This window comes from Peromyscus maniculatus, chromosome 14 (genome assembly GCF_049852395.1).
Source record: "Peromyscus maniculatus bairdii isolate BWxNUB_F1_BW_parent chromosome 14, HU_Pman_BW_mat_3.1, whole genome shotgun sequence".
Classification (NCBI taxonomy): Eukaryota; Metazoa; Chordata; class Mammalia; order Rodentia; family Cricetidae; genus Peromyscus; species Peromyscus maniculatus.
Genome location: NC_134865.1, coordinates 54,351,762 through 54,378,111, shown reverse-complemented (window position 1 = coordinate 54,378,111; position 26,350 = coordinate 54,351,762). Strand labels below are relative to the sequence as shown.

The following is a 26,350-nucleotide window of genomic DNA, read 5'->3' as shown; positions in this document are numbered from 1 at the left end:
TGGTCACAGTTCAGTGCCCAGGCTCACCTTGATGACCCTGAAGCTCAGGTGGCGTCGGTTGAGCATAATGATCTTGTACTCATTGGTACCATCGTCCATGACATGCCGCAGAGCCAGCAAGGAGGGAGAGTTGGCAAGGACTGCACTCCGCCATGCAGGGTCCCCTTCGTGGGCGATCACAAGGTTCTTTTCATGAGACACGATGGCTTCGTAGAGCACAGTGGGGTCGTCGTACTCATCCGGAGAAGTGAAGTGGTCCTACACACAGAAATACCGAGCGTGGTTTTGGTTTTGTTTTGGAAAAAAGGAAAATAATTTCCAGGATGGTAAGCAAATATTCTTACAAATGGGTTTCATTTCCTATTATACATATGAGTGCTTACGGACATGCTCATTCTGTTCTACTAGTTGGGTTAGGAGTGGACTTGTTACTGTTTTCTACACTTCTAAGCTCTTTAACCAACTCTTCCTCCAAAGCTTTACATAATTAAGCATCACTTCCAAGTTTAATTAACTGTCTTTTTACCTCTTTCAAGGTAGTTTTCACATACATATTTATACATGTTTAAAACTTACTACCGTGTGTGTACACGGCATGGATGCATGTGGTGGTCACAGAACAACTTTGTGGCCTTGGCTCTAAGGACTGGGCTCACGTCTCCAGGCTTGTGCAGCACACGCCTTTACCCACTGAGCCATCTCGCTAACCCTCCTCACACATACCGTCTTTATTTCACTGTCTCAAGGAAGAGCCTCACAAGATCTCTTTTTGGGTTCTTGATAAGCTAAATAAACTTTCCATAAGGCCACGCATCTGTAATAGCTGCACACGCCACTCATCCTGCCCCGGCCCCTCCTCCAGATGTGACTGTCCCTAGATTAGGTAGTATCCCAATCCCACTCTGAAGAGCTTCTTTGTCTTAGTCACCACTCAGCCCCCGGGATGGACGTTTGCTGCTATCGTCTGAAAGTCTGAGGCAGGAATCAGGGACCAAACAAAGGGAGCATCCCTTTTCAAACCTCCAAGTTAACAGAGGACGTAAGACACACATCAAAGCCATCATAGCTGGGATCTAAATGTCAGAAACAGCATGCCATTCAGGAAATGCAGCTCTCTTACTGTTGCTTTCTCATGACGCTGGAAGGCTGATACAGGTCTATGTTTATCCCAGCCCAACCCCGGGAACTACAGCTCACGCCCTGCAGGGAAGAGTAAGGGTGACAAGCCAGTCCCCAGGGTGCGGCCTGAGTCAGGCGGGATCTGTGGAGACGATGCTGTGCACCTGATGATGAAGCCCCATAGGGTCCTGTCCTCCTATGTTCCTAACCTCTCTGCACCGTCCTGGACAACAGACAAGGCACAGCATATACCGTGCTGCCTATGGCAAACGGTTGCCTCGAGGAGAGAGCCCTCCATCCATCTCCGCTTACTAGAACCAGCACCGTTACTCCAAGGAGAAAGGAACTTGACCCAGACAATAGACACATTCTTGATAGGACAGACACAAAGTTATCAGGCATGCTAACTGCAGATTTTAATCCTGTTCAAATACTTCTTTTCACTGGCTTAAACTATAGAAAATTGGGAGTTAGGGATTTAGCTCAGTGTAGAGTGCTTGCCTAGTAAAGGCAAGGCCCTGGGTTCGATCCTCAGCTCCAGGGAAAAAAAAAGAAAAAAAAAAAACTATAGAAAATTGAAGTTTTTATGCTGGCCTTATATATAAGCCTGTAATCCCAGCTACTTAGGATGCTAAGGCAGGAGATCAAAAATTTAAGAACTGCCTAGTCTCTACAATTAGTTCAGACCCAGCCGGGACAACCTAACAAGACTCTGTCTCTCAGAGAGGCTGAGGATACAGCTTAGTGGCCGAGCACTTGCCTGGAGTGAATGAGGCCCTAGTTTAATCCCTTAGTACAGTCCTCCCACCCCAATTAACCTGCTTGCTGCTTTTCTTGTAAATGGCTGAATTTTGTCTCAAAACTCAGATCTGTAAGTACAGCTGAGTGGTATGACCAGAGGAACAAGTGCCAGTATGTAATTCCACAATGTAGTCTTCAAATGATCCAGGGCTTTGGAAATACACTTTGGGGTCAAATTTTAACTGTATGTCCCTAGTAGGACTGGTAGTGACCACTGACTGCTCGCTACCTGGGAGCCCCCTGGGTGGCAGGCAGCAGCACGCTCAGCCCTCCCGAGGATCACGCAACACCGTGGCTGTCAGGTGTTCGCTGGGGTGAGGGCCGGGAACTGCAATCACATGAAATAAAACAAGCATTTCTTTTCAGTTGACCACTCTGCCTAGATTATGAGTGTTAACGGCTATTAATACTGAAATTCACTACTACTGTTACTATGAGAAACACAGCGTCAGGCTTCTGGGATTAATGCCTTGCTAGGAGTCAGGCTTCTCCCAGGTTCAGAAGAGAGCCTTTGCAAAAGTTCCCCGAATCAGCAATGTATTAAAAACACACAACCAACTCATCTCTTACCTGATGGAGTTTAATGGACATCCGGATTCCAGGCACTACAACTTTTCTCAACAGTTCCATGTCAGCAAAAATCCACTCATCTCGGACTGAAGAAATCCTGAAGTCCCCTTTAAACAGGGCGTGCAATCCATAGAGGAACGATTCCAGGTTACTGTAAGGTGGAGATATTTTGACAAAGGTCTTCGTGACACTGAATATCTTATCTGCTTTTCATCAGAATCATCTAGAGTGTTTTGAAAGTTTGAAACTCCAGGAACTGAAGTCCGAACTCCTAAGTGAGACTCACAGGAAATGGGTCCTGTTTGGGAGCCTTACTTATCAACTATGGTAATAGCTCATACAGACCGACAACAGGCAGAGAGCCTATGTACTGAAGGAAATTAAGGAATCTAATGTAAAACATGTGTTCAGAAGAAATTTAAAATAGAAACTGTTCCCTTAAAATATACACTACATTAAATGATCTAGACAAAATTATGAAGAAATATAGAAAAATAGACTAGGGAAACTTATTAGAAAAATAGATAAAATATGAGACCAATCCAATCTTATAAAATGATTATAAAAGACTTTAAATTCATTAAATTGTCACAATTAGTAGCTATTCCCACAAGTAGTTATTTTAAAAGCCAGTTAATTACAACATAAGATGTTCAGCAAGAACATTTACAGAAAAATGACATCGACAGAAACTCGGCAGTAAAACAGCCCACAGTGATACATTTCAAAATCCAACCAACCAAGCAAACACAGCACACTCACTAGGTCACAGAGAGCTTCTCATGCGCTCTCCTTTTTTTAAAAATAGTGTTTTCTCTTATTGTGTGTGTGCTTTGCCTCCGTGTGTGTCTGTGCACCACACACCTGCCTAGTGTTCACAGGGGTTATCAAGTCCCCTGAAACTGGAGTTACAGATAGCTGTGAACCACCATGTAGGCTGGGAATTGAACCCAGGTCTTCAGGAAGAGCAGCCAGTGCTCTTAACCACTGAGCCATCTCTCCAGCCCCGGCCCCTCCCCTCCCCTCCCCAATACCTTCTTGGAAACAGAGAGGCCTCTTTACCTGGACATATGGTGGGAGGCTGTTCCCAAAGCTCTCCGTCCCAGAACACAGAGTCCATAACAAAGAGTCACCAGGGAGGAATCTTTGTCCACATCCAGTGGCTTTAAAAATAAAGAACATAGAGATATGAGAAAGCTATGCAAGAACGCAACTACTCAGAAAATAAATATCCAGTGGGCAAGTCAGAGGCAGGTAAAGAAAGAGCTGAATTCTACAATGAGAAGAGTTCTATGGATGTAACACTGCCTTGGAGGGAGAGCGGAGAGCGAGGCAGAGGCCTGCCACCCTGGGGAGTGTCCTTGAGCTTGGAGCCAGTGCATCTCCAAGCTTAGAGGGCTTTCCTAGGAGGAGGTCCTTCTGGGAAGGGGACTATGGAGCAGAGTGCTTGCTCTTAAGGACATGGCAATGATTTTGATTTGGCTAAAGAAAAACTATGGCAGAAGGGAGATATGGCTGGAAAATATCACTAATCCCTTTATTCTAAAGGAACCGCATGCAGTGGGTATGATATACCCCAGGGCTGACTGGGTGACAGTCAGTTGTCTGAAGGGCCCGGGGACACTCAGATTGAAAGTGGGCCTCAAAAAAATATTTATTTTATGTTTATGGGCATTTTTGTCTGCACATATGTGTATGTGCACCATATCCATGCCTGAGGAGGCCAGAAGAGGGCACTGGATCCCCCAGAATTAGAGTTATGGATGGCTGTGGGCCCCCATGTGTGTGCCAGGACCCGAACTCAGGTCCCCTGTAACAGCAGCAAGTGCGCTTAAGTGCTGAGACATCTTTCCAGCCCCAGGCGAGCCTTTTGAATACATAATCTGCAGGCATGAAGCAGGACTTCTTCAAGCTACGTCCAACCTTCCAATAACCTCTGAGAGGACTTGAGGACGGAGGCCATTTCTCAGTGAAAAAATGGTGCACTTCAATACTGTCTAAGCCAGAAAAGGGATATTATAACAACATGCCCATATGCCTCAAATGCCCTGCAAATTTGAAAACATCATACAAAAATCCCTTTAGTATATTTCACGTATAAAAACAAAACAAAACAAATAGAACCACCTGCCTGTGACATGTTTGGATTCTCAAATGCTGTCACTGACTAGAAGGGTGTCTGATCAGCATATGTTGCCCATCTAGTGGTAGTTCAAGACTACCACTCAGAGGAGGCCCAAAGGCGCCCCATTCCTACTGAAGAGAAGATGCTAAGGTGCCTGAACGTAGCTAGGAAGGAAGGGCTAATGGATCGGTAAACCTGCAGACAGCGGCTGTCAAGGTGGTGCTAACTCCAGGATACCAAGTAAATGGGAGCTGGGTGCTCCGCTCCAGACTTTCCCTGAGAAGGCAGTCGGTCTTTGCCACAGTTCTTGGGGTCTGGCCAGGGGCATGACAATGCTCTAAGCCTAAAAGAAACAGTAGCTGGAAAGTCTGTACTTCATCTTACTTTAGAGTAGGACAAGTTGTCCTAATGTGTGCATCAAAATCACCAGGGAGACTCTGATTTTATGTCTATGGTCTGGATTTTGGGAATCAGAATTTCCTGGAGGAGGCCTAAAAACCTTTATTTCAAAGTGCACAGTTAATTTTTATCTAATTTCGCACTGAAATGCTGCACACACTATTTAAAAGGACGGCAGTAAGCAGACGTGTTAGAGCCAATGTGACACTGGACTGCAGGGGACACAGCCACCATCGCTGAGGTCCTCAGACAGCACTGGCCTAGAGACTGCATCTGGGACAAACACAGTTGAGTCTGGTGAGCAGTGCTGTATGGTCAGAACTTGTGTACAGCATGCTGTCTGGACAGCCGGGATGCTGCAAAAGGGAGCAGGACCATTCTTCAGCTGCCTAGGCAGAGTTGGTGTGGCCAACTCTGACAAAGACGTGCTACCTAACCCCGAGGATCTGAGACGTGCAGGAAAAGCTGACTCACAATAATAGGGTGGTATTCCCTTTTTGTCGTTACAACCTGGATTCAGAGAGTTGCAAAGCACATGCAGCAGCATTACCTTTGCTCTCCGGGAAGAGCAGTACTCTATCCAGTTGAGGTAAATCACACAGAAACTCTCCCGAGATATGCCTGCCAGACGATGGTCATAGTCTTCGTCGATGTTTGGGTTGAAAGTCGGGTCCACATCAACATAGTTTTGGTCAGCACACAGACGCAGCCCTTCCTGCATCGTCTCATTCGCCAGCCACTCCTCTAACTTAGAGGAGGTTGTCACATAATAGATGATCCCCTGGTTAAAAACCACAGGGAATCCAGTCAAATCACAATGCAAACTCATCCCAATTTCTTACCGCCTACAGATAATATACAAAATATTTAACACCGTGTCCTATGCCTACATTTTAAGAAAGCTACGTCAAGCCTTCCTAAATGAAAACACCATTGAGTACTTAAAAAATCATAGCCACTTTAGGAACCAAAGTTAACCTGGAAGCGCCACTTGCATAACTTCCAGGAATGCAAGGAGCTGTAGCTCTTGGGAAATAACAAACCACACACTTTCACTCCCTAAACAAGTTTGTTTGAACCAACTGCATTGGATGTGCTTGGTCGCATGTAAGCAGGAGGTACACAGGCAGGAAATATGTCAGGATGTACGCTTGCCCCTGATTGGATCTGACAGGATATGCAATGAATTGTGGGTTTTGCCTTTTAAGCCCCTGCAAAACATGACTTCTGGTCACTCCCTGAGAATCTAGAGGTAGACCTGACCAGAGTCCATCTTTGTGGCCAGTATTTAATTAAAACTTGCTTCAAATTTGGTTCAAAATTGTGGAATTGGTTTTTCTCTCAAGAATCTCAGTAAATCATAAGTTCAGTAAGGCAACTTGTAGCCTATCAATTTCAGTGCTTGAATTCAGAATATTTTTAAAGAGGTGAAACATTACTACGCCACATTTATTTTGAAAATTTTCTCATAAAAAGTTATTTAAACTTTTGTTGTTCCTAGGTCAAGTGATAGAAATAAAGTCAAACACAAACATAAAAGGAGGCACACATTCACATGCATGCATGCAGACATACACACATACACACACACATACATACACACACATACATACATACACACACACACACACACACACACACACACACACACACACACACACACACACGGGCACAAACACCCAAGTTAAGAAAACATAAATCAAACTCTAGCTTCTTGGGTTTAACTGAATGGAAGGCTCAAGGTTCATCAAAATCATCACAAATAATGTGGAACTTAAGTGGTTACTAGACAAAATTCAGATGGGAGAATCATGGCTTACTACACACTCCTCTCTTAAAAATACTGACTTTGCTGGGCCTCGTGAGATACCTTTAATCCCAACAGGGAGACAGAGGCAGTGGGTCTCTTAGGATTCCAGGCCAACCTGGTCTAGATAACAAGTTCCAGGGCAGCCAGGGCTCTACAGTGATACTCAGTCTCAATAAAACAAAACAACAACAATAATAAAAACAACAAAAACTGCCTTCACCTATAAAGGACTAATATTGGCCAGGGAGGGGTCTGGCTTTGCCCTCAGGCCTGATAAGTCTTTGTTCATCTAGGGCAGAGTTTCAACGTGACCTTCAGAAATCCTGGAAACTTTTGCCAACTCCATCTGACTGCAGATCTGAGTGTCTTAAGGGCTGGGCAAATGTATGCATGTGCATGAATACTCAAGAGCCCTAAACCATAAACTCATAAACTACAGATGTCAGCTATTAATGGAAGAGCAAATAGCAAGACCCTCATGGGGTGGGGGGGTGTACTATTATTTTTCCTTGGGTGTATGTATGTATATATATATATATATATATATATATATATATATATATATATATATATATATTTTTTTTTTTTTTTTTCTTTTTCGAGACAGGGTTTCTCTGTGTAGCTTTGCGCCTTTCCTGGAACTCACTTGGTAGCCCAGGCTGGCCTCAAACTCACAAAGATCCGCCTGCCTCTGCCTTCCGAGTGCTGGGATTAAAGGCGTGCGCCACCACCGCCCGGCTCCTTGGGTATATTTTAATTGAGCTCTCTGGATACTTGAAAATTCAATCGTTACTCAGAAGCAAAGCACAAGTTTGAGAGGCTAGGAAGAGGCAGGTGTGTACTTACCTAGCTCCGAGCTTGATCTTTGGTAAGCACATGCTATTAGCATAGCAAAAATGAATGGATGGATAAATGCATACATGAATGAATAAAAATGTGCACGTGTGTACGTGTGTGTGTGTGTGCGCGCGCGCGCGTGTGCCTGTGCGTTTCTGTCCACAGCAAGCCCTCAGGTGCGCAGAGGAGGTCTCAGCAGGCCCGGCCCTTACCTTGACGTAGTAAGTGGTAAGCACTCTGCGGAGGTCAAAGACTTGGAGCATGGAGGCAGCACTGTTGTCCGTGATGCTGTAGCCCTCCAGGATGTACTTCGTGACCACCACTTCCCAAGCCAGCCAGCGCTGGCCAAATGCAGCGTTAAAGGACAGCACGTGAGGAACATGGCCAGGCTCACAACAGCAGAAGCCTTCGTCTTCTTCCACGCCTTCTGTGATGGCTTCCACTTCTCGTTGCTGACAGTAGGTACCTTAAACAGAGACAAGACCGTCATAGACAAGGGCGGAAAACGAGCAACTGGGAAAATGCCTACGGAGCACCGACAAGTTAGAAAAGACGGATTTCACAGCAATTCAGAGTACAGGATTGATTCACCATAGAGCATTCACCACAGAACTGCAGCAAACTCCAGAATTCAGGTAGACTCCGTCATCTGCAGAGTGACTGCGCACCTCAGCACACTGAAGGCCTGGGATTTGTGCTATAAAGTAGTTCTTTAATTCTGATTAATGGATTTCCAAAACTTTTCAATGGGCTTATAACTGTATCAATATCAAGCAAAGTCCAAATCAGTAAATGTTCATCTCCTAAAGATGTGCACTGGTCACAAACGAACAGCAGAAGGATGCTGCCCTCAGGATGGGTCTTTCCATGGACACAGATACAGCAGAAGCACAGTTTGTTCACCTCCTGGGGACTTCTCAAGCCAATCAACTGGACAAGAGAAGCTATCCTCTGATTGGCTCTTTTTCAAAGAAAATGCTTCCTTGTTTTCCATTACAAACTAAAAACACCACAAAGGACTTCTTAGAAAGGCTAAATCTCTCCAGAAATGCCCAAGTCTGAACGTTCCTGATCAGAAATGGATTCAATAACAAAACGTGAAATCTCCATAAAACAAGCTTCATGTGACTACTCACATATACAAGCTAGTTATTTTTGCAGGATCTGATGACTCAAATTGGCATTTTTCTGAATGTATGATTTTCTGTGTCAGCACACAAAACTGCAGAGCCGGTGGGGGCAATGAGGAGTAACTTTAATGGGACTGAAGGTTCTACTGTGAAGTAATGACAGTGTGCCGGAACCAGACAGAGATGGCGGCTGCACTTTGTGAATGAACATAAAGGTCACCACTTCGGTCGCCGCTTCTCTTCTTTTAAAAGAGTTGTTTTCAGGTTATGCGATTTCATTTCAACTGAAAAACTACTGAGAGTCGGGCATAGCAGTGCATGCTTCAATCCCAGCACTGGGAGGCAGAGGCAGGTGGAGCTCTATGAATTTGAGGGCAGCCTGTGTACAGAGTGAGTTCAGGACAGCCAGGGCTACATAGTGAGACCCTGTCTTGAAAATAACAACAACAACAACAACAGACTAGTGAGGCCAACGGCAGGCTGCTTTATGAACGTGGCTCAGCTAACTATTTTCTGGTTCACAGAAACCCAGGGTCCTGTGCCCTCAGTCCTTGAGCAAACACGCGCAAGTGGTGGCAAGGGACCAGGCGAGAAAGGACGAGCGCAAGGAGGCAGCAGCCTCAGGAAAACAGGCCAATCACACACAGCGTCACCATCACTCCTCTCTGAACAAGAAGCTTGCGGGGAGGAGTACAATATCCTGTTACAATCCCAAAGATCTAGCTTCCTAACTTTCCCCCAAGGTTTATTCATTATTTTATGTGTGTGTGTGTCTCTGAGTACATGTATGTGTACCACATGTGTGCAAGTGCCTTTGGAGGCCCGAAGAGGGTGTCAGATGCCCTGGAACTGGAGTTGTGAGCCACCTGATCTGGGTGCTGGGAACTGAACCCAGGTCCTCTGATTGAGCAGCAAATGCCCTTTACAGCTAAGCCATCCTCCAGCTACCGATTCTGAACCTTTCCGTTTGGGATTTAAACATGTAACACTTAGCCATCACAGGCACGCTCGGAAAATAAAAGGTGAATGGACGTCTTACCTCTGAATTCAAGTCCCCGCAGCTGGAAAGTGACCAGGCCGTTGCCGATCTCTATGAGGTGTACTAATGCGTTGAGATAGTCAGAGGCAAGGATGAAACAGTCCCCGGTGCTGCAGTTTCCCCACCTCCCCAACAGCAAATCACCGCACAGGCTGTGCTGTAGGGATCTGGTTAGATGCTCATAGAAGATGGAATTCAGGTTGTTGTCGTCTGAGCCTGTACGAAGAGATGGTAAGAGAAGTTTATTTCACTCTAAGTACCCGCTGTACTGATGAACGAGAGCATTAAAAGTACCGGAACTAGCTGGTGCAGAATGTAGGCTGCAATCCCAGCACTGGAGAGCACAGGCAGGACTGCCAGACAATCCCAGAAGTCCAGGGCCAGCCTGGACTACAGAGGGAGACGAAACAAATGCACAACCTGAAACTAAATTCCCCTTACAGCTGTGTTTACATTTATGTGACAAGAAAAAAATACATGCCATCCCCCTACATCTGGTGTGGATGCACAATGTCCCACAAAGGCTCATGCCCAGCTGGTGACATCCGTGGGAGGTGTGGAGAGAGCAGGAGGTGGTGCTGAGTAGAAGGAAGGATGGCGGCTCTACCGGAGGCCATGCCAGCTGCCCAGATCAGTGCCTGGCCCCACTGTCGTCAGAGAGGCTCCACAGCAGCTGATGGAGATAGATGCAGAGACCACAGCCAAACACTAGGCAGAGAGCCCAAATTGGAGATCTCCATCGGGTACCTCCTCTTGGGGCTCAGGGAACTCCACAGAAGAGGAAGAGAAAGAACTGTAGGAAACAGAGGGGGCCAAGGACACCAGGAAAACATGGCCCACAGAATCGACTAAGCAGGGCTCATAGGGGCTGAAGCAAAAATCACGGAGCCTGCATGGGTCTGAGCTAGGTCCTCTGCATGTACCTTATGGGTTGTATAGCTTGGTGTTCTTGTGGAACTCCCAACAACGGGAGTGTGTGTGGGAGGGGTGTCTCTGACTCTTAGGCCTGCACTTGGGACCCTTTTCCTCCTCCAGCCTTGATATGAAGGTTTGTGCCTAGTCTTACTGTAACTTGTTATGCTATGTTTGGCTGATATCTTGAGGAGGTCTTCTCTTTTCTGAAGGGAAACAGAAGTGGATCTGGGGGATGAGGTGTGGGGAGTGGAGGAGTGGAGAGAAGAAACTGTGTTTAGAATGTACTAAAAACAAAAAATTGAGAAAACAAAAATAAAGAAGGAAGCATGGCATAGAGACATGCCTGTAAAAAGTGACTGGCACCTTGGCATGAGCAATTCTGCTGTCACATTTCAACACAAGCCCAATGGTGCCAGGCAACCACAGACTTAGGCTTCTGAAACTATGAACAGAACATATCCACCCTTCTTGGAAGTTGTGTATCTCAGGTATTTTATCACAGCAATGGAAACCTCAATAATATATGTAAGGTAATTCGGAACTCTTCAGAATCAAGAGTTAAAGTCAAGGGGCTGGATTTGAGCCTCAGCAGCTGACAAGCCTCTGTCAATGCCAGCTCTAGGAGGTCCCTTTTCTGGCATCGGTGCGTATACAAGTGTGCGTGCGCACACGTATGCACACTTAAAAAGAAAATAAATCTTAAAGAGTTAGAAGTCCTAACAGCCCTCTGAGGGGTTCAGTTTTGTGCAGTGCGGGGATCTGATCAGATGCACCCTAAGGACTTCTGCATTATTTATGATTCAAGGACTTCTACTGTCATTTAATGAAATATGCCTTTCCATTAAAAATATACAGGATACAGAATTCAAGAGAACAAAAGGATAACCTGGTAAAGGAAGTTGATAGGATTATGTAAGATTTTAACAACAAAAAAAACCAAGCAAAACAGAGACATGAGTCAGACCCCAAATACTGTGAAGACCCCTAGGAAGCAGAAGTAAACCTAACATGCAGATACAGCAGCAGCAGCAGCGCAGAGCTGCATGTGAGGTTACACTGAAGGGAAGCATGAGCAAAAACGCCACCAATTCATGATAACCAGCCGTGACCGTCAGAGGCATCCCGCCCACAGCGGCAACCCAGAGCTGTATGTAGTCAAAGTACTGGAGAAGGGCAAATATTCAAGGCCTGGGAATTATTTTAAACTCACACTGACTACACACTGAGACAATGAGGAGAAATGAGGGTCTAATTGCACCTAGCTATATGTCTGTCCCTTAAAAAGGTGTGTGGTTTCTTCCTTAGGATGGTGTTACCAGTATCTGAGGATTCTAATCCCACGTGAGCATGGGCTGGAGATAAGGTGGATGAGGTAGTTTCTTCCTTCATGGGACTACAAGTGAGCAGTCCCAAGTAAGGGGCTCCCTCTAGTTCAATTTTATAACTGAAAATCAATTTGATTCTTAGTTTGGTTTCTCAGATGGACAGAGCACTGGAAGAAATTTATGTGTTAAATTTATGTGGAAACCTACTGCAGTCTATTTGGGAGTAATGTTAATTAGTTTCCTGAGCTAATTAACTGACTCATTAGTCCCTCATAGTTGGAACAGCAAGGTTCCTAGGAATAGGGTGATAAAATGAGATTTTCCAAGTAAGCTAAGAACCAAACTTTGGAGAATGATACCACCACCAAAATTCCACCCCCTGAAGCATCATCTTTGGTGTTTATTAGAACATCCCCCAGGACATCTATGCTCACAATTAACTAAGTAAAATCAAATTTGTTATCTACCTAGCACTTGGGAGAAAGGGGTAAGGACATATGTTGGCATACTCAACGTTCTCATCTAGTTTTCATCTGATGTCTACTTAGCTTACATAAGGACTGTCCTTGAATGGCGAATTTAAAATAATGTCGTCATTCTTAAGAGACATTTGATCAAGGAAGAGTATATATGCTGGATATGCTCTAGGTCACATACACCACACTGTGCTAAGTGGAAAAAAAAGTGAAGGCTATCTGGTTTTTAAGAAATGATTATTTCTGCCTGTAATCCAAGCCTCCAGGAGGCTGAGGCAGGAGGATAGTGAATTACAGGCCAGTCTGTACTACACTGTAAGTTTGAAGCCAGGCTGGGCTACACAGAGACCCTGTGTCAAACAGAACTTCTTTTAGAGTTTATAGTAAGAGAGGGGTGAAGCTATGAACATGTGTGTGTGTGTGTGAGTATGTACACAAGAGCAAACACATAAAGCAAACACTGACTTGCCTCTTTACAGACAGGACTATTACCTGGATTTCTATCAAGCTGAGAAGCCAATCTGGTATTTGAATGGTCCACACGTTTTGTGCTGAAGAAAACAAAATAAAATATTTTTAATATTTTATACTTTAAAAAAATAATAAAAGCAAGAGAAAAACTATACGATACAGATAAATCTACCTTCTGGAGGAAAATCTGAGAAAAAAATTATGATTAGATAATTAACTTGGTAGCACAGACTTAGTTAAAATTTTTATTTTCTTCCTTCATATCTTAACAACACATAAACCTAACATCTTTCTCCTCATTCATGGTTCATTACAGAGTATAAAAAGGTATCTATGAATGTACTGCAAACAAAAATCGACCAGGAGAAACACAGACTGCATACCGCTCTCCCAAGTCATCACCATGGAAGTCTACCTAGAACGCCCAGAGGGTCTGTGGCACAGAAGGCCCGTCTCCCAAATGGAGTCGGCAGCCCCGAAGACCCTCGGTTTTCCAGGTCAGAACTATCCTAACACCAAACTGTGTCTGCTGTTTCTCACCATGTGACACCCGCACTGGCAGTGTAAAAGCATGGCCGTACAAGACTGTGCCTGAGCACGGACCGAGGCAGGGCCCACAGCACCCAGCCGTCACTGCTACACATGCGAAACCAGTTAGCTCATCTATCCAGGAATGTCTCGAAGGAAGCAGCAAAGCTCCAAGTCCGAATTCTCAACTCCTTGCTGCAGGCCACGCTAGTATCCCACAATCAAAGCGAGACGATGGAGGGAGCACCCCACCCACTCCGAGTGCTGCGCTGTCTGCGGGGAAGGTTTCTCGTGCAATGATCCCAACTAGACGCTGAACTGGTGGCTTTCCCCTGAAAGCCACTATTACTCCAAGATGTGAGGAGTGTGAGACAACTCCATGTGTAACTTTAAAGGCATCGATCAACACGGAGAAGGCGGGCCCACCACCTCAAAGGAACACGGCAGTAGCTCAATAACAAAATCCCAAATTCAGGCCAAAAGATAGAATTTTGGAAAACTTGTATCACAACCATGAGTGTGACAGCTTCTTAGTGCAATACACTTCACTACTCTTCTTCTGAGATCGGTGATATGGTGAAAACCTTCTTACACGGCCATGCATTGATTCTATCTGCACTTGGAGATCTATTTATTTACTCAACAACCATGTCATTTTCAAATGACCAATAAATGCTAGAAATTATGTACAAGTAAAAAAATCTCCTTCAAAGAAGACGAATAAATCAGTCTAGACAAAACACACTTCTAAACGTTCACAGATTCAGTTTAGACTCCACCCTAACGAAATGATTATTTGCTGGGGAGTGGTGGCGCACGCCTTTAATCCCAGCACTCAGGAGGCAGAGGCAGGTGGATCTCTGTGAGTTCGAGGCCAGCCTGGTCTACAGAGCGAGTTCCAGGACAGCTAGGGCTACAAAGAGAAACTCTATTTTAAAAAAACCAAACATAAAACAAACAAACCCCCAAAACAAACAAACAACAAAAAAAAACCCACACCACCATTACTTGTTGAGTTTTGATGAAAGATCAAAGAAAGACACCTACAACTGTCTTAGAATAATTCTTTCTTGGGGCTGGAGAGATGGCCCAGTGGTTAAGAGCACTGGCTGCTCTTGTAGAGAATCTGCGTTGGGTCCCTGGTACCCTCATGGTGGCTCACAACCTTAACTCCAGGTCCAGGGGATCCAATGCCCTCTTCTGAATTCCTCAGGTACCGATCAATATGCAGTGCACATGCATACACGCAGACAAAAACACTCATAACATTAAAAAAGCATTTCTCTCTTTTCAACTCTGTACCTGTGAGGACAACTTTTCTTCCTTCATTTCCAGCAAATGACACACTGCAAGAAGAGTGGGTGCGGAAGCAGGAAGTGTGGACCTAACCTGTCTTCCAGCAAGCAAGACATCAGAGGTTTGCCAAACCGGACACAATGCAATCTCATTAAAATTTAGTGGGTGGGAAACACTCTTAGCTTAAAATGATATTTATGCTAATGTGGAAAATTTTTTTTTTAAAGACAGAATCTTGCCATTTAGTCCAAGCTGGCTTCAAATTTGTAATCCTCATTCTTCAGCCTGAGTTCTGGAATAATGGACATAGTGGTCATTTTCTATTTTTAAATAAATAAACATTTGAATTTTTAAAAGGGTTTCTTTTTATTTTTTTTGCTTTTTGGTTTTGTTTTTTCGAGACAGGGTTTCTCTGTGTAATCACCCTGGCTGTCCTGGATCTCACTCTGTAGCCCAGGCTGGCCAAAAACTCACAGAGATCCGCATGGCTCTGCCTCCCAAGTGCTAGGATTAAAGGTATGCGCTACCACTGCCTGGCAAAGGGGTTTCTTTAAAAATGTTGTTGACTAAAACTTCTATTTAAATACTATGGCATTTCAAGAATGTTTAAGGGTACCAAAAATATTGCTACAAACTGTTACGAACTGCTATCACAGAGTATAACTTCTGCCTAGAAGTTGGCCTAGAAGAATAGAATACAGAAAGTAATGAAAATTCACCAAAATGGGAAACACCTCCTACAGCTTTAGATGAGGGCCAGAGCAGAAATGTCAAGCTTACAAGCTGGCTCACTGTACTAAAGCTGAGACCACAGTTTTCCTGAGTAAAAATGCCACTGTATGGCAGTCCAGAGAGACACATCATGGGATGGTGAGAACTATAACTCCAAACATGCTGTCTCTAGACCAACATGTTAATACACGCTCAAATGTTCGTGTTCCCTGGCTCAGCATGCCTCTTTCAGTAACTTTCCTTAAATAAGAGCAGATGCAGACAGGTTCTGGGCAAGGATTGTCCTCAGCATCAGATTAAACAGCCTGTCTAAAGAACAAAGTCTGCATGTGAAAAGTGTTTGAATGAAGTTATCAGAAGCTTTTCTTCCTGAAAAAGCAAAGAAATTTACAAAAGGTTACCTCTAGAAACATATTTCTAAGAAATGTCCGAGGAAAATATTCTGTGGCTCACCATACCTGTTACAATGGTGTAATCATGTAGTAAGACAAGATTTATCAACTGCCAAAACATTGGCATTATTTTAACACATGTCACAGTGATACTGTGAGGGACTAATTCCATGACCTCAGTGAAGAAAAGGCAGAAAAGTGTATAATTAGGACTATACTTTAAAGAATCACATAAACAGATGAAAAATGAAGATCAATTTCCTCAACTCTATATAATAATCTTCAAATTTTAAAAACAGTTGTAGCCAGGCAGTGGCGGCGCACGCGTTTGATCCCAGCACTCGGGAGGCAGAGGCCGGCGGATCTCTGTGGTTCGAGGCCAGCCTGGTCTACAGAGTGAGTTCCAGAATAGCCCTGTCTCGAAAAACGAAACACCAAAAGACAAAACCAACCAACCAAAAAAAAGCTGTAAATTTTTAGAAAAAACAAGTATTTTATCACAACAAATTATAATCACAGTAACTTTTCCCAGTGAGGCCGTTCTTCCCTGTCAAGAAGACGGAAGCGCTTCCGGCAGCCCTCTACTCACTTGTAGTCTCTCTCCCAGAACTTGACAGGTCTCACGTAGGAGGTGATGAAGATGGCACTGCCGAGGAAGGGGGTCAGTGGTGTGGAGAAGAAGGCCGACACCAGCGCCTGGACGAACAGCATGGCCGAGTCTACGGGAGCCGGTCAAGGAACCCACACGCCCAACAGAGCGGAGGGGGACAGCCCAGGTCTAACCTGACAGAGGTCAGAGCCAGAGTCTGGGGCCAAGTGAGATGGCTCCGCAGGTACAGGCCTCAGCGTGCATGTGGGAGGGAGAGCTCCTCTTCCCAGAAGTCTTCTGACCTCTCCATGTGTGTCTGCCTGCCTGTCTCTCTGTCTCTCTCTCACACGTACATAGATGTAAGTAAATAAATACAAGTAATGAAGTATTTTTTTTTTTAACTGCAAACACTGAAAGTCTCCATCCAGACATGGCTGGAGTCAAGAGTCTTCAGTTATTTTAAATGCTTCTGAGGCTTGAGGAGGATGGGAACTTTCACCCAGAAATTTAATCATAATTGTTATGAAAAATGTTCTATTCATTTATTCTAAGTGCATTAAAAGTTCCTAGATGATAACAATATTCATAGCTTACATTTTAAGTATAAAATTTAAAAATAGCATTTTTCTTTTTCTTTTCTTTCTTTTTTTTTTTTTTTTGTACAAATCCTTAACCTTTCCTCATCTTTGGCCGATCTGTGGGCTGCACAACCTTCCTCAGGACAGGCGGTTCTTCAGAGCCTGTGAGCCTTGCTGGCTTATCACAACCCTGGCGCGTCTGCTGTAAAGACTGGCTGCAGGCTGACACTCTCATCAAGGATATGACTAGCCACTCTCATAAACTGTAGTGAAGGATACGGGGCACCGCAAAGGGCTGAGCAAAAGCATGGAATGCAGAGCCCCACGTGATCTGCCAAGGCGCGACGTAGGTGTACACGAACTGGAGTTTGTAGAGGAGTTCCCAGAGCTGTGGGAGGAAAGGGAAAGCTGTCAGTAAATACTTCAGTCAGAAAACAAAAGGCCTAAGATGTGTCTTCTTCCTAGCAGGGAAATGGCACTCAAATTATTTTCCAATCACATAGTAAGACAAGATTTATCAACTGCCAAACATTGGCATTATTTTAATATAAACATAATTATTTTTCTAAATGTAAAGACACAGACTTATGGGTTGGTGTTTGAAGAGTTATCTGCCCTCTTCTGGGCAGTCTCGGTATTGCTACTACTGTAAGCAAAAAGACGAGCAGCAGAAGCAACGAAATTGCCGTCCTCGAGCAGAAACTCTAGGTGTCCCTAATATACGCATGCATTTTATTCCAGGACACATTACCCTTGAACTGGGGTAAACATGTTCAAAATGTAATGTCACAAGAAACCAGGGCACAGTGCCTCTAATAGAATGGCCACTGCCTATTGGACAGCCATTTTCTCTGTGCTAGGCATCTGTTTGAACCTCAACTGCTAAGGGTGGACACAGTCCACATGTAAGCTGCATTTGACTTTGGCTCTTATGAACCACAGTGACAAGCACTACTTCCTGGCTTTAATATGCTCCAAAATAACTGGTGACCGAAGAGGACTATTACTTAAAAGCCAGTAAGTCAAATGAAACAGCCGTATAGACCTCACCAAGCGGTCCCTTAGCGAGAGTCTCTGCAGACAGATGTCCTTCTGGGGATGGATTACCTTGCTGAACAGGATGGACATAAAGAAGAGGTCCAGCAGCATGGTCTCTGATAAGGCTTCATAGTCAAACTTGAAAAAGAGCACAGTAAAGATGACAGTGATGTACTGGTATGTGGGGCTGCTGAAGGAGGACCGCAGCAGCTTCAGGCCAGCGATGGTGATCATCAAAGCTCCCAACCTGTCACAGACAGACAGAGGCACAGCCCGTCAGCTGAAAATAGCCAGCATCCGGCAACCCTGAAGTTTCCACGTCCTCACTGAGCTTATGATACAGACCAAATTTAAACCTCTGGAATTGATTTATAAGAGCAAGGTGGGTATGCACATCCATAATCCCAGAACTCAGGAGATCACGAGTTCAGTGTCAACCTTTGTCTCAAGAAATAAATACATAATAGCAATGATATCCATGGATAAGCATATCACATCCTGAAAGGCACTAAAATAGCATTCTTTTTACTAATACATACTATAATCTTCATTCTCTACATAAATAAGCATGTTTAAAAATAAAAGTTATGTTCTGAAACCTAGTTCTCTAGTTTTTAATTTCTATCACTTTAACAATAGTTGCATTTAATACATGAGAAACATATACTAACATGCCATAACATGGAGCTAAACTAGTGAGTATGACTGTAGGATAACCATGTAGACAAATGACCACATATATAGTCTGATTTACACAGTACACAAAACCATCTCCCAAACTTGCCATTTAATATTAAAAAATAACTTTTAAATTTGTTGTTGTTGTTTGTTTTTCGAGACAGGGTTTCTCTGTGTAGCTTTGCGCCTTTCCTGGAACTCGCTCTATAGACCAGGCTGGCCTCGAACTCACAGAGATCCGCCTGGCTCTGCCTCCTGAGTGCTGGGATTAAAGGTGTGCGCCACCACTGCCGGCCTTTTTTAATTTTTTAAATTACATTTTTTGCATTTATTTTGCACGAGTGTGTGCATGTGTGCCCTTGCCCCAGCACGTGGGGAGGTCAGAGGACAACTCGCTGGAGCTGGTTCTCTCCTTCCACTCTGTGGGTCCCAAGGATGGAACTCAGGTCATGAAGCTGGGCAGCAGCACCTTCACCTTCTGAGGCATCCAGCTAACCCCAAACTAACTGTCCTTCGCTGTCTTCCTGTGAAGTACTGACTGACAGTATGCTGGCAAGAACAGTAAGGACAGTGACGTTCAGAAGAGAGAAGACAGACATTTCCACCCGAGCCTTCTAGTTTTCGATGCTGTTGCCAGAGACACAGTGTCTGACGGGACTTGACCCGTGATTCAAGACTGCTTTACCAAGGGGCAGGCACTGCTTATCACTGCTCCAATCTAACGAGCCAGCTCAGGACTGCTGCGTACTCACTCTGCGTCCAGTTTCTTCGGGCTAGCGATTGTCTCTGCGCTGCTGCTGAGTTCATTGAGGACAATCAGCGGATAGATGATATTCTTCTCCACAAACAGAAGCCACACGTGAAGTTTTTCAAACCACATCATAGTGGCTGCATCTGAGGAGGCAACAAGTCCAGAAGATCACAGGTCATACAAAGCTCAAAGCAGCGGGCATACGGCAAGAAGGACGAACTCATGACTCAAGTTAGCCCCACGCTATCGGCACAAAGAAACCTAAGAAACCCGGACTTCAGTGGTTAACCTCTAAGTGCTCTGAAACACTGCGCCCCCGCCCCCACAGTTTCCAACCTAGACACAACTCACACGTAAGTAAGCTGACTTTTGTAAGCTGTTCGTGTGAAGCTGTGGGTCAGGGCAAGGGAGACAATGCTCATCACAGAACTGCACCTCCAGCAACACCTCCATTTCTTGAGCTCTTAGTTTTAACTATAATTTCTCTCATTTTCTGTATTTGTATACAGAAAGAGTTACTAAAGATTCCTGGGCTGTGCCTCATCCCTAAATAAATAAGATCCTTTCAAGTATCTGGTTTTTAAATGCTAAGGTATATGCTATAGATGTACATATATGTATGATTTAAATTCACCCAGTTTATTAAAGTCATTTTCACCACCAATGACATATGAAGGTTAATTTAGCACAGTTCTCTGACTTTCTGAAAACACTACAGCAAACGGTTGGGAAGTCTTTACTTCTAACATCAATACATGTTTAAAAAAAACCAACAACTTTACTACTATAGTACTTAAATAAGTCAAAATTGTTATGGTGATTCAAAATCTGTAAAAATTTAGACTGATCACAGAAATGTACAACCAGTAAAATTACTGATTTTAAAAACAAACTAGATACAGTTGGTGCCATTATTTATAAAAGTGATAGAAATAGTTCATCATAAAAAATGAAAGCTTCTTGCTGGGCAGTGGTAGTGCACACCTTTAACCCCAGCACTTGGGAGGCAGAGCCAGGTGAATCTCTGTGAGTTCAAGGCCAGTCTGGTCTACAGAGAGAGATCCAAGACAGGAACCAAAAACTACACAGAGAAACTCCGTCTCAAAAAAAACAAACAAACAAAAAAAAGAAAGAAAGGAAGGAAGAAGGAAGAAGGAAGGAAGGAAGGAAGGAAGGAAGGAAGGAAGGAAGGAAGGAAGGAAGGAAGGAAGGAAGGAAGAAAAGAAAGAAAGAAAGAAAGAAAGAAAGAGAGAGAGAGAGAGAGAGAGAGAGAGAAAGAAAGAAAGAAAGAAAGAAAGAGAAAGAAAGAAAGAAAGAAAAAGAAAGTAAGTCTCACTCTGCACTGTTTTTTTGATGCTGAGAGCAATTCTTACAGTTTCACGTAACCTTCCCTTATTAAAAGGGCACATATTGGGCTGGAAAGATGGCTCAGTAGTTAAGAGCACTGGCTGCTCTTCCAGAGGTTGTGTTTAATTCCCAGAATCTACATGGTGGCTCAGCCATCTATAATGGGATCTGATGCCCTCTTTTGGCATGCAGATTTGCATGCAGAGTACTCATACATTGGGGGGGGGGGAGGAGGCACATATTTTCCAAAGGGTCTCCATCACACCTTGCTCCTTAGTACTTGGTTGTCTTTCCAGGGTCCAAGCAGTGAGGCCTTTATTATACAGTTTCAAAGTTCTTCAGAAATATCAACTCATCCTTAAATGACCGGGTGAGTCACCCTCTTCATTGCAGTTCACTGCAGACCCAGGAGGCAAACTGGGCTGATTTAGCACTTGTGTAGAGGCATGGCCATCACAGGGCTAATGAACAAGGAAGAGTCATCTTCCAATGGCAAGCTTGCTAAACGGACGGGCCTTCTATCTCTTTCTGGGTCATTTTATACCTTATCCCAAATCTGAACGGCAACTGCAGAGAGGTTTGTTAACTGTTCTTAAGTAGGACAGCGTCTCTAGTGGAATAAGGGACAAAGGCCTTTCTTCCTTCCAAAGCTGAAGTTAAAACCTTTCAAACAGAAGACTGGAGGGGGACTGGGTTGCCTGGATATAGATGAGGGACTGACAGAAAGAGAAGTCCCACACAAGACGCATCAGTGACAAGTCCAAGGGTTAGAGCACTAAGTCTGCTCTGAGAAGATGGTCTCGGAGCACGGCCACTGTTCTTCGAGCTGAAGACGGGACTCTACAGGACTGTGACGGTTCACCAGGAGCTTCAAATCCACCGCAAGAAACACCAGCCACAGCGTGACTCGATGGCACTAGTTTAAGTCACTGCTGGCACAGTAAAGTGAGCCACGAGACCAAGGGTGTTCCGGAAACACTTACTTCGGACTTCGTACTGGTTGTGCTCGGCTGTCTTCAGCAGAGGACGGGAGAAGCAGTGCCAGGGCAGCTGTTTCCTCACTTGAGGCAACACGTAATGGGTTACAAACCCCACACAGCCAACCAGTGCGTAGAGCACATACTTGAGAGCAGGCTGAAAGAGAAAGAGTTCAGGGTGTTAGGGGCGCCCACCAGGCTCACTGCAGAGCCCCCAGTTCCTTAGAATCTAGAAGATACAGTTTAACATTTCTGTATCTGGAGGTTTTTTCTGTCCAAATGAGCCACTGAACATTAGCTGACTGTTTTACTACACATCTGAAATATGGTAACCACTTTGGTGTCTGACACTACATTCAATGAGAGGGACTAGAACTGTTGCTTCCTGCTTCAAGAATGTTCCGAATGACTGAGCAATGGGTTCAACTGTTGGAACTAGAGGAGAAAGGGGCAGAACCTGAGTCAGTCTGAGAGAAGAGCAGAATGGAACAGAATAAGGGTCTTATCGTTTGTCTTTGCACAACTAGAATCACAGAAGGAGGAATCAACACCATTTCTTCCAATATTAAAACCAAGTCACACAGTTAGAAGCCCTGGAGCTCCCTAGACATGAAGGAGTGTCCAGTTGTACCCAGAGGGAGTTCAGGAATTCAGTTCAAACTGGAGAAGAAAAACAAGCAAACATACTCAGCAATCTAAAATAACTGACTGAGCCTTTGCCTCTGCCCGAGTGGAGTACCAGCGCCTTACCCTCCCATCCCAAAGAACCCAAACTGAACAAAACACAACCCAGTGCTTTGTATTAGGTAAGATCTACAGAAAGAAGCCTGTGCCCAGAGGAAAGGGAACCAAGGAAGGAGGCTGTGCCTACCCCACTCATGGCTCCAAGGGGAGGCACTCTCAGAACTGGGACTCCACAAGCAGAGACCATGAAGCAAAGGGAGCCGACAGAGGAGACCCTTGAGATTGCAGACAGCCCTTCAAGTATTCACGGGAATGGGAACCGTACATGTGAGGAGACTATGAGGAACCATAAGAGGGGATCGGCCAAGACAGCACACAGCACTCTCCCACAACTGCAAAGAGTGCCACCCTTACAAGCAAGCCTGGGAAATACCAAGGGTCACACGCACCAAGCAGAGGCCTAAAGGGTGCTTATCCTTAGTGGTGAGAAATACAGTCTAGCAAAAACTGGGAGCTGTCCCACCTCAGAAACTGCTTTAACAAAAAGCCAAGACCTGAGGGGATCATACTGTTAACAAGTGCTTAACAGTATCTAGGGACAATGTTCAAGTGTTCTGGAAACACAAAATGTAACACCTAACAAGGTAAAATTTGCACTGTTGGCACCCACTCAAAAATTCCCATATGGCTCTCTGAACTCATTCAAGACCTGCTCCAGAGGGGGTGTGGAGGGACCAATGTCTGCTACTGTATGCCTGGCTAACAACCACATCTGGGGAGGTGGTAGGCTCGTGCAGGGAAAGAATTACTCATGGTTAACTACACGGACAAAGCAGCAAACTGCCTTCTAAATACCTATGCTTACACCTATGGACAAAAGCAGCTCCCAGCCTTAGTCAGGAAAGCCTATCCCTACGATGAACAGTGTGAACACAGAGACTCTGCCCAAAATGCAGAAAACAAGCCAGAGATGTGGGCCCAACTCTAAACACGTAACACACAGTACTGATCGACAGCTCCGGGAAGGCTGTGGAAGGAAGAGCCTGAGAACAGGAAGGATCTGAAACACCACCCACCAGACCCGAGAGAACTGCTATGGTCCTTAACCCACTGGGGCACAATTAGTCACAGATCGAGGAGGGAGCGGCGGGGCCCTGCCCTTTACCTCTGAACTCCTGGCTATCTACAGATTCTGGGAGATTCTGCTGAGAGCTCACCACACTCTGATGGATTAGCTCTAACCCCACTGACATACAGATGGCCCTGCTCAATCTTGGCAGGTCACAAAGCAAAACAAGCAGCCATGAGTACAGAGATTTGTGAGCTAGGAGGGTGGCAGGGAGCTGGGAGGTGAGAGTGATCACAAGTGAAGTGTACACGTGTGAAACTGTGAAAAAAAATTCTGTACATACACACAATCAGGATATCACAACTCAAGAGTGTAGGGGGCAAACCAGCCGGTCAAAACCAACCAGAAGTGGTACAGATCAGAGGATAGGGATGCTCTCAAGAATAACAGCTGAACCAAGTGAGTCCCAGGAAAGGCGCAAAGCTACACAGAGAAACCCTGTCTCGAAAAATGGAAAAAAAAAAAAAAAAAAAGAATAACAGCTGAATCCATGAAGTCCAGAGCACTATGCACAGCTTTATAACAAAGGCCTCAACATACTTCTCTCTCTGTCTCTCTCTCTCTCTGTCTCTCTCTCTCTCTCTCTCTCTCTCTCTCTGTCTCTCTCTCTCTCTCTCTCTCTCAGGGGGTTGGTTTCAAGACAGGGTTTCGCTGTGTATTCCTGGCTGTCCTGTAACTCTCTCTGTAGACCAGGCTGGCAAGGGACAAGGTGGCATTCAGATGGAAGACCTGCCTGTGTGGAATGCACATGAGGAGCAGAGGCGGAGGTGCTCACCCATCCCTGACCTTGCCTAGATAACAAGACTCCACCCTTCCATTGGCACTCAGTAAGGTCTGGAGGGGTTAGCAGAAAAGACACATCTCGCATACAGGAAGGATATGAATCATGAGGGCAGTCAGTCTCCAACATGGTCCCTATGGCGGGACTTCCTGGAGTCTGCAGCTCTGTATTTGCTGCCCATGCTGTACCGGGTAGTCCTTGTGAGCAAGGGATAAGAAGGGTGGGAAGCTATCTGAGAGGAGAGTCTAAGAGTGCATCTGGCTGGGGCTTTCTCTAGGATCCCTTGCTTTGTGGAAAACCAGATGTCATTTAGGGAACAGCTGGGGAGCCTCTGGAAGAACTCACGGACAGGAACTGAAGTCTGCAGCCAGCAGTTAAGTGAGGACGTGAGCACTGCACACAGCTCACCTCAGTGACTGCGGTGAGGACGTGAGCACTGCACACTGCTCACCTCAGTGACTTCAGTGAGGACGTGAGCACTGTACACAGCTCACCTCAGTGACTGCAGCGAGGACTTGAGCACTGCACACAGTTCACCTCAGTGACTGCAGTGAGGACGTATGCACTGCAGTAGCAGGAAAAGCTCCTAAGCCACTCACAAAGATTTACAGCACCGACAAAACTCGATAAAATACTTCAAAACTCATATACTCCCGAAGGTACCAGCCGCGTATGCCAGCCCTGGGTTCACAGAAGTCAGGCCCTCCTAACAGTCAGGTAGGGATGGGGAGAGGACTCATGGGTCCCCACCACTGCTGAACTGTGGTCCCCAACAGACTCTTGAAGACAGGGACACGGTATTCAGTTGTGTACCCACGAGAAGTCCACCAGGTTCTCATAATCAGTTCCAAACTCAGGCTCTGGGTCAACGACCCAGGACACTAAACAAAACCAATCATGAGAAGGGGAAAGAGATCTGGCGGAGGGCTGGCAGGGGTTGGAGGGAGGTTGGGGAGGGATGACAAGAACATAGAGTATGTGTGTATAAAAATGTAAAGGAACAAAACTTACTACTAAAAACAATCACCCCAAACAAAGCAAACAACTCAAGTGCTTCAGTGCCACAATGTCACAGCTCAGTGACGTCAGTCACCGCCTACCAACTCCAACCAGAGGACTCCTTACCTGCAACGCTGTGAACACGGTGCTCACGTGGATGGCGAAGTACAGCACACCGATGACAACACACACCACCAGGTCGGACTGCAAACGCTCACTCTGGGGACAGAGGGCACTCATTAAACAACACACACTTCTTGGTTTGTAAGACAGGGTCTCATGTAATCCAGGTGGGCTCAAGTTGTCAGCAGCCGAGAATGACCCTGAATGCCCCATTCTCCTGCTCCGCCTCCCAATGCCACCACGCTTCTCTTTACATACAATTAAAATAAACTCCCATTTTTTCCCAATTGGTAAAGCTTAAGAAATAATTTTGCACTGATACACTTCAGCATTTCTAGGTATTTCTTATGTAAAATAATCATATAGTAAATCTTCTTTTCCTTAAGTTTCTTCTATTTTAGGGTTTCCTCTGAGTTTAGTCCTGTATGTCAAGGACACAAAAGCACACCTAGTTTCTGATGCTGTGACCATACAGTCTTTTAGAGGATGTCCCCTCACTGGTCAGTGCGTTTTGCTTTTTTATTGACAAAAAAGATCAGAGCTGATCTCTTGAGGCATCAACACTGCACACACACTTTTGATTTTTCCTGAGATTGGGTTCCTTCTGTAGTCTTACAGGGCTGAGAATCCCTTATTTGAACTTAGGACCCAAATCCATTCTAGAATCCATTCAGCCTGGAGTCCTTGTGTGCACTCTGCAGTTGAGGATCC

At 45.0% G+C, this 26,350-nt stretch overlaps 1 protein-coding gene across 7 annotated transcripts in view; it reads right to left on the bottom strand.

Moving 5' to 3' along the window:
- Positions 1 to 26,350, bottom strand: part of Pcnx1 (pecanex 1) — a 147,052-nt gene that overhangs the window by 10,551 nt on the left and 110,151 nt on the right. For all 7 annotated transcript variants that reach the window (XM_015991913.3, XM_006973077.4, XM_015991914.3 and 4 more), the window contains 13 exons: positions 25,643 to 25,735; positions 21,930 to 22,080; positions 19,601 to 19,742; positions 18,240 to 18,417; positions 17,412 to 17,520; positions 16,555 to 16,684; positions 13,039 to 13,097; positions 9,831 to 10,046; positions 7,874 to 8,127; positions 5,565 to 5,795; positions 3,553 to 3,653; positions 2,491 to 2,641; positions 28 to 258 (listed from right to left, as the gene is read on the bottom strand). In XM_015991913.3, coding sequence (XP_015847399.1) covers positions 28 to 258; positions 2,491 to 2,641; positions 3,553 to 3,653; positions 5,565 to 5,795; positions 7,874 to 8,127; positions 9,831 to 10,046; positions 13,039 to 13,097; positions 16,555 to 16,684; positions 17,412 to 17,520; positions 18,240 to 18,417; positions 19,601 to 19,742; positions 21,930 to 22,080; positions 25,643 to 25,735 — 2,046 coding nt within the window. The remainder of the gene's footprint in view (positions 1 to 27; positions 259 to 2,490; positions 2,642 to 3,552; positions 3,654 to 5,564; positions 5,796 to 7,873; positions 8,128 to 9,830; positions 10,047 to 13,038; positions 13,098 to 16,554; positions 16,685 to 17,411; positions 17,521 to 18,239; positions 18,418 to 19,600; positions 19,743 to 21,929; positions 22,081 to 25,642; positions 25,736 to 26,350) is intronic.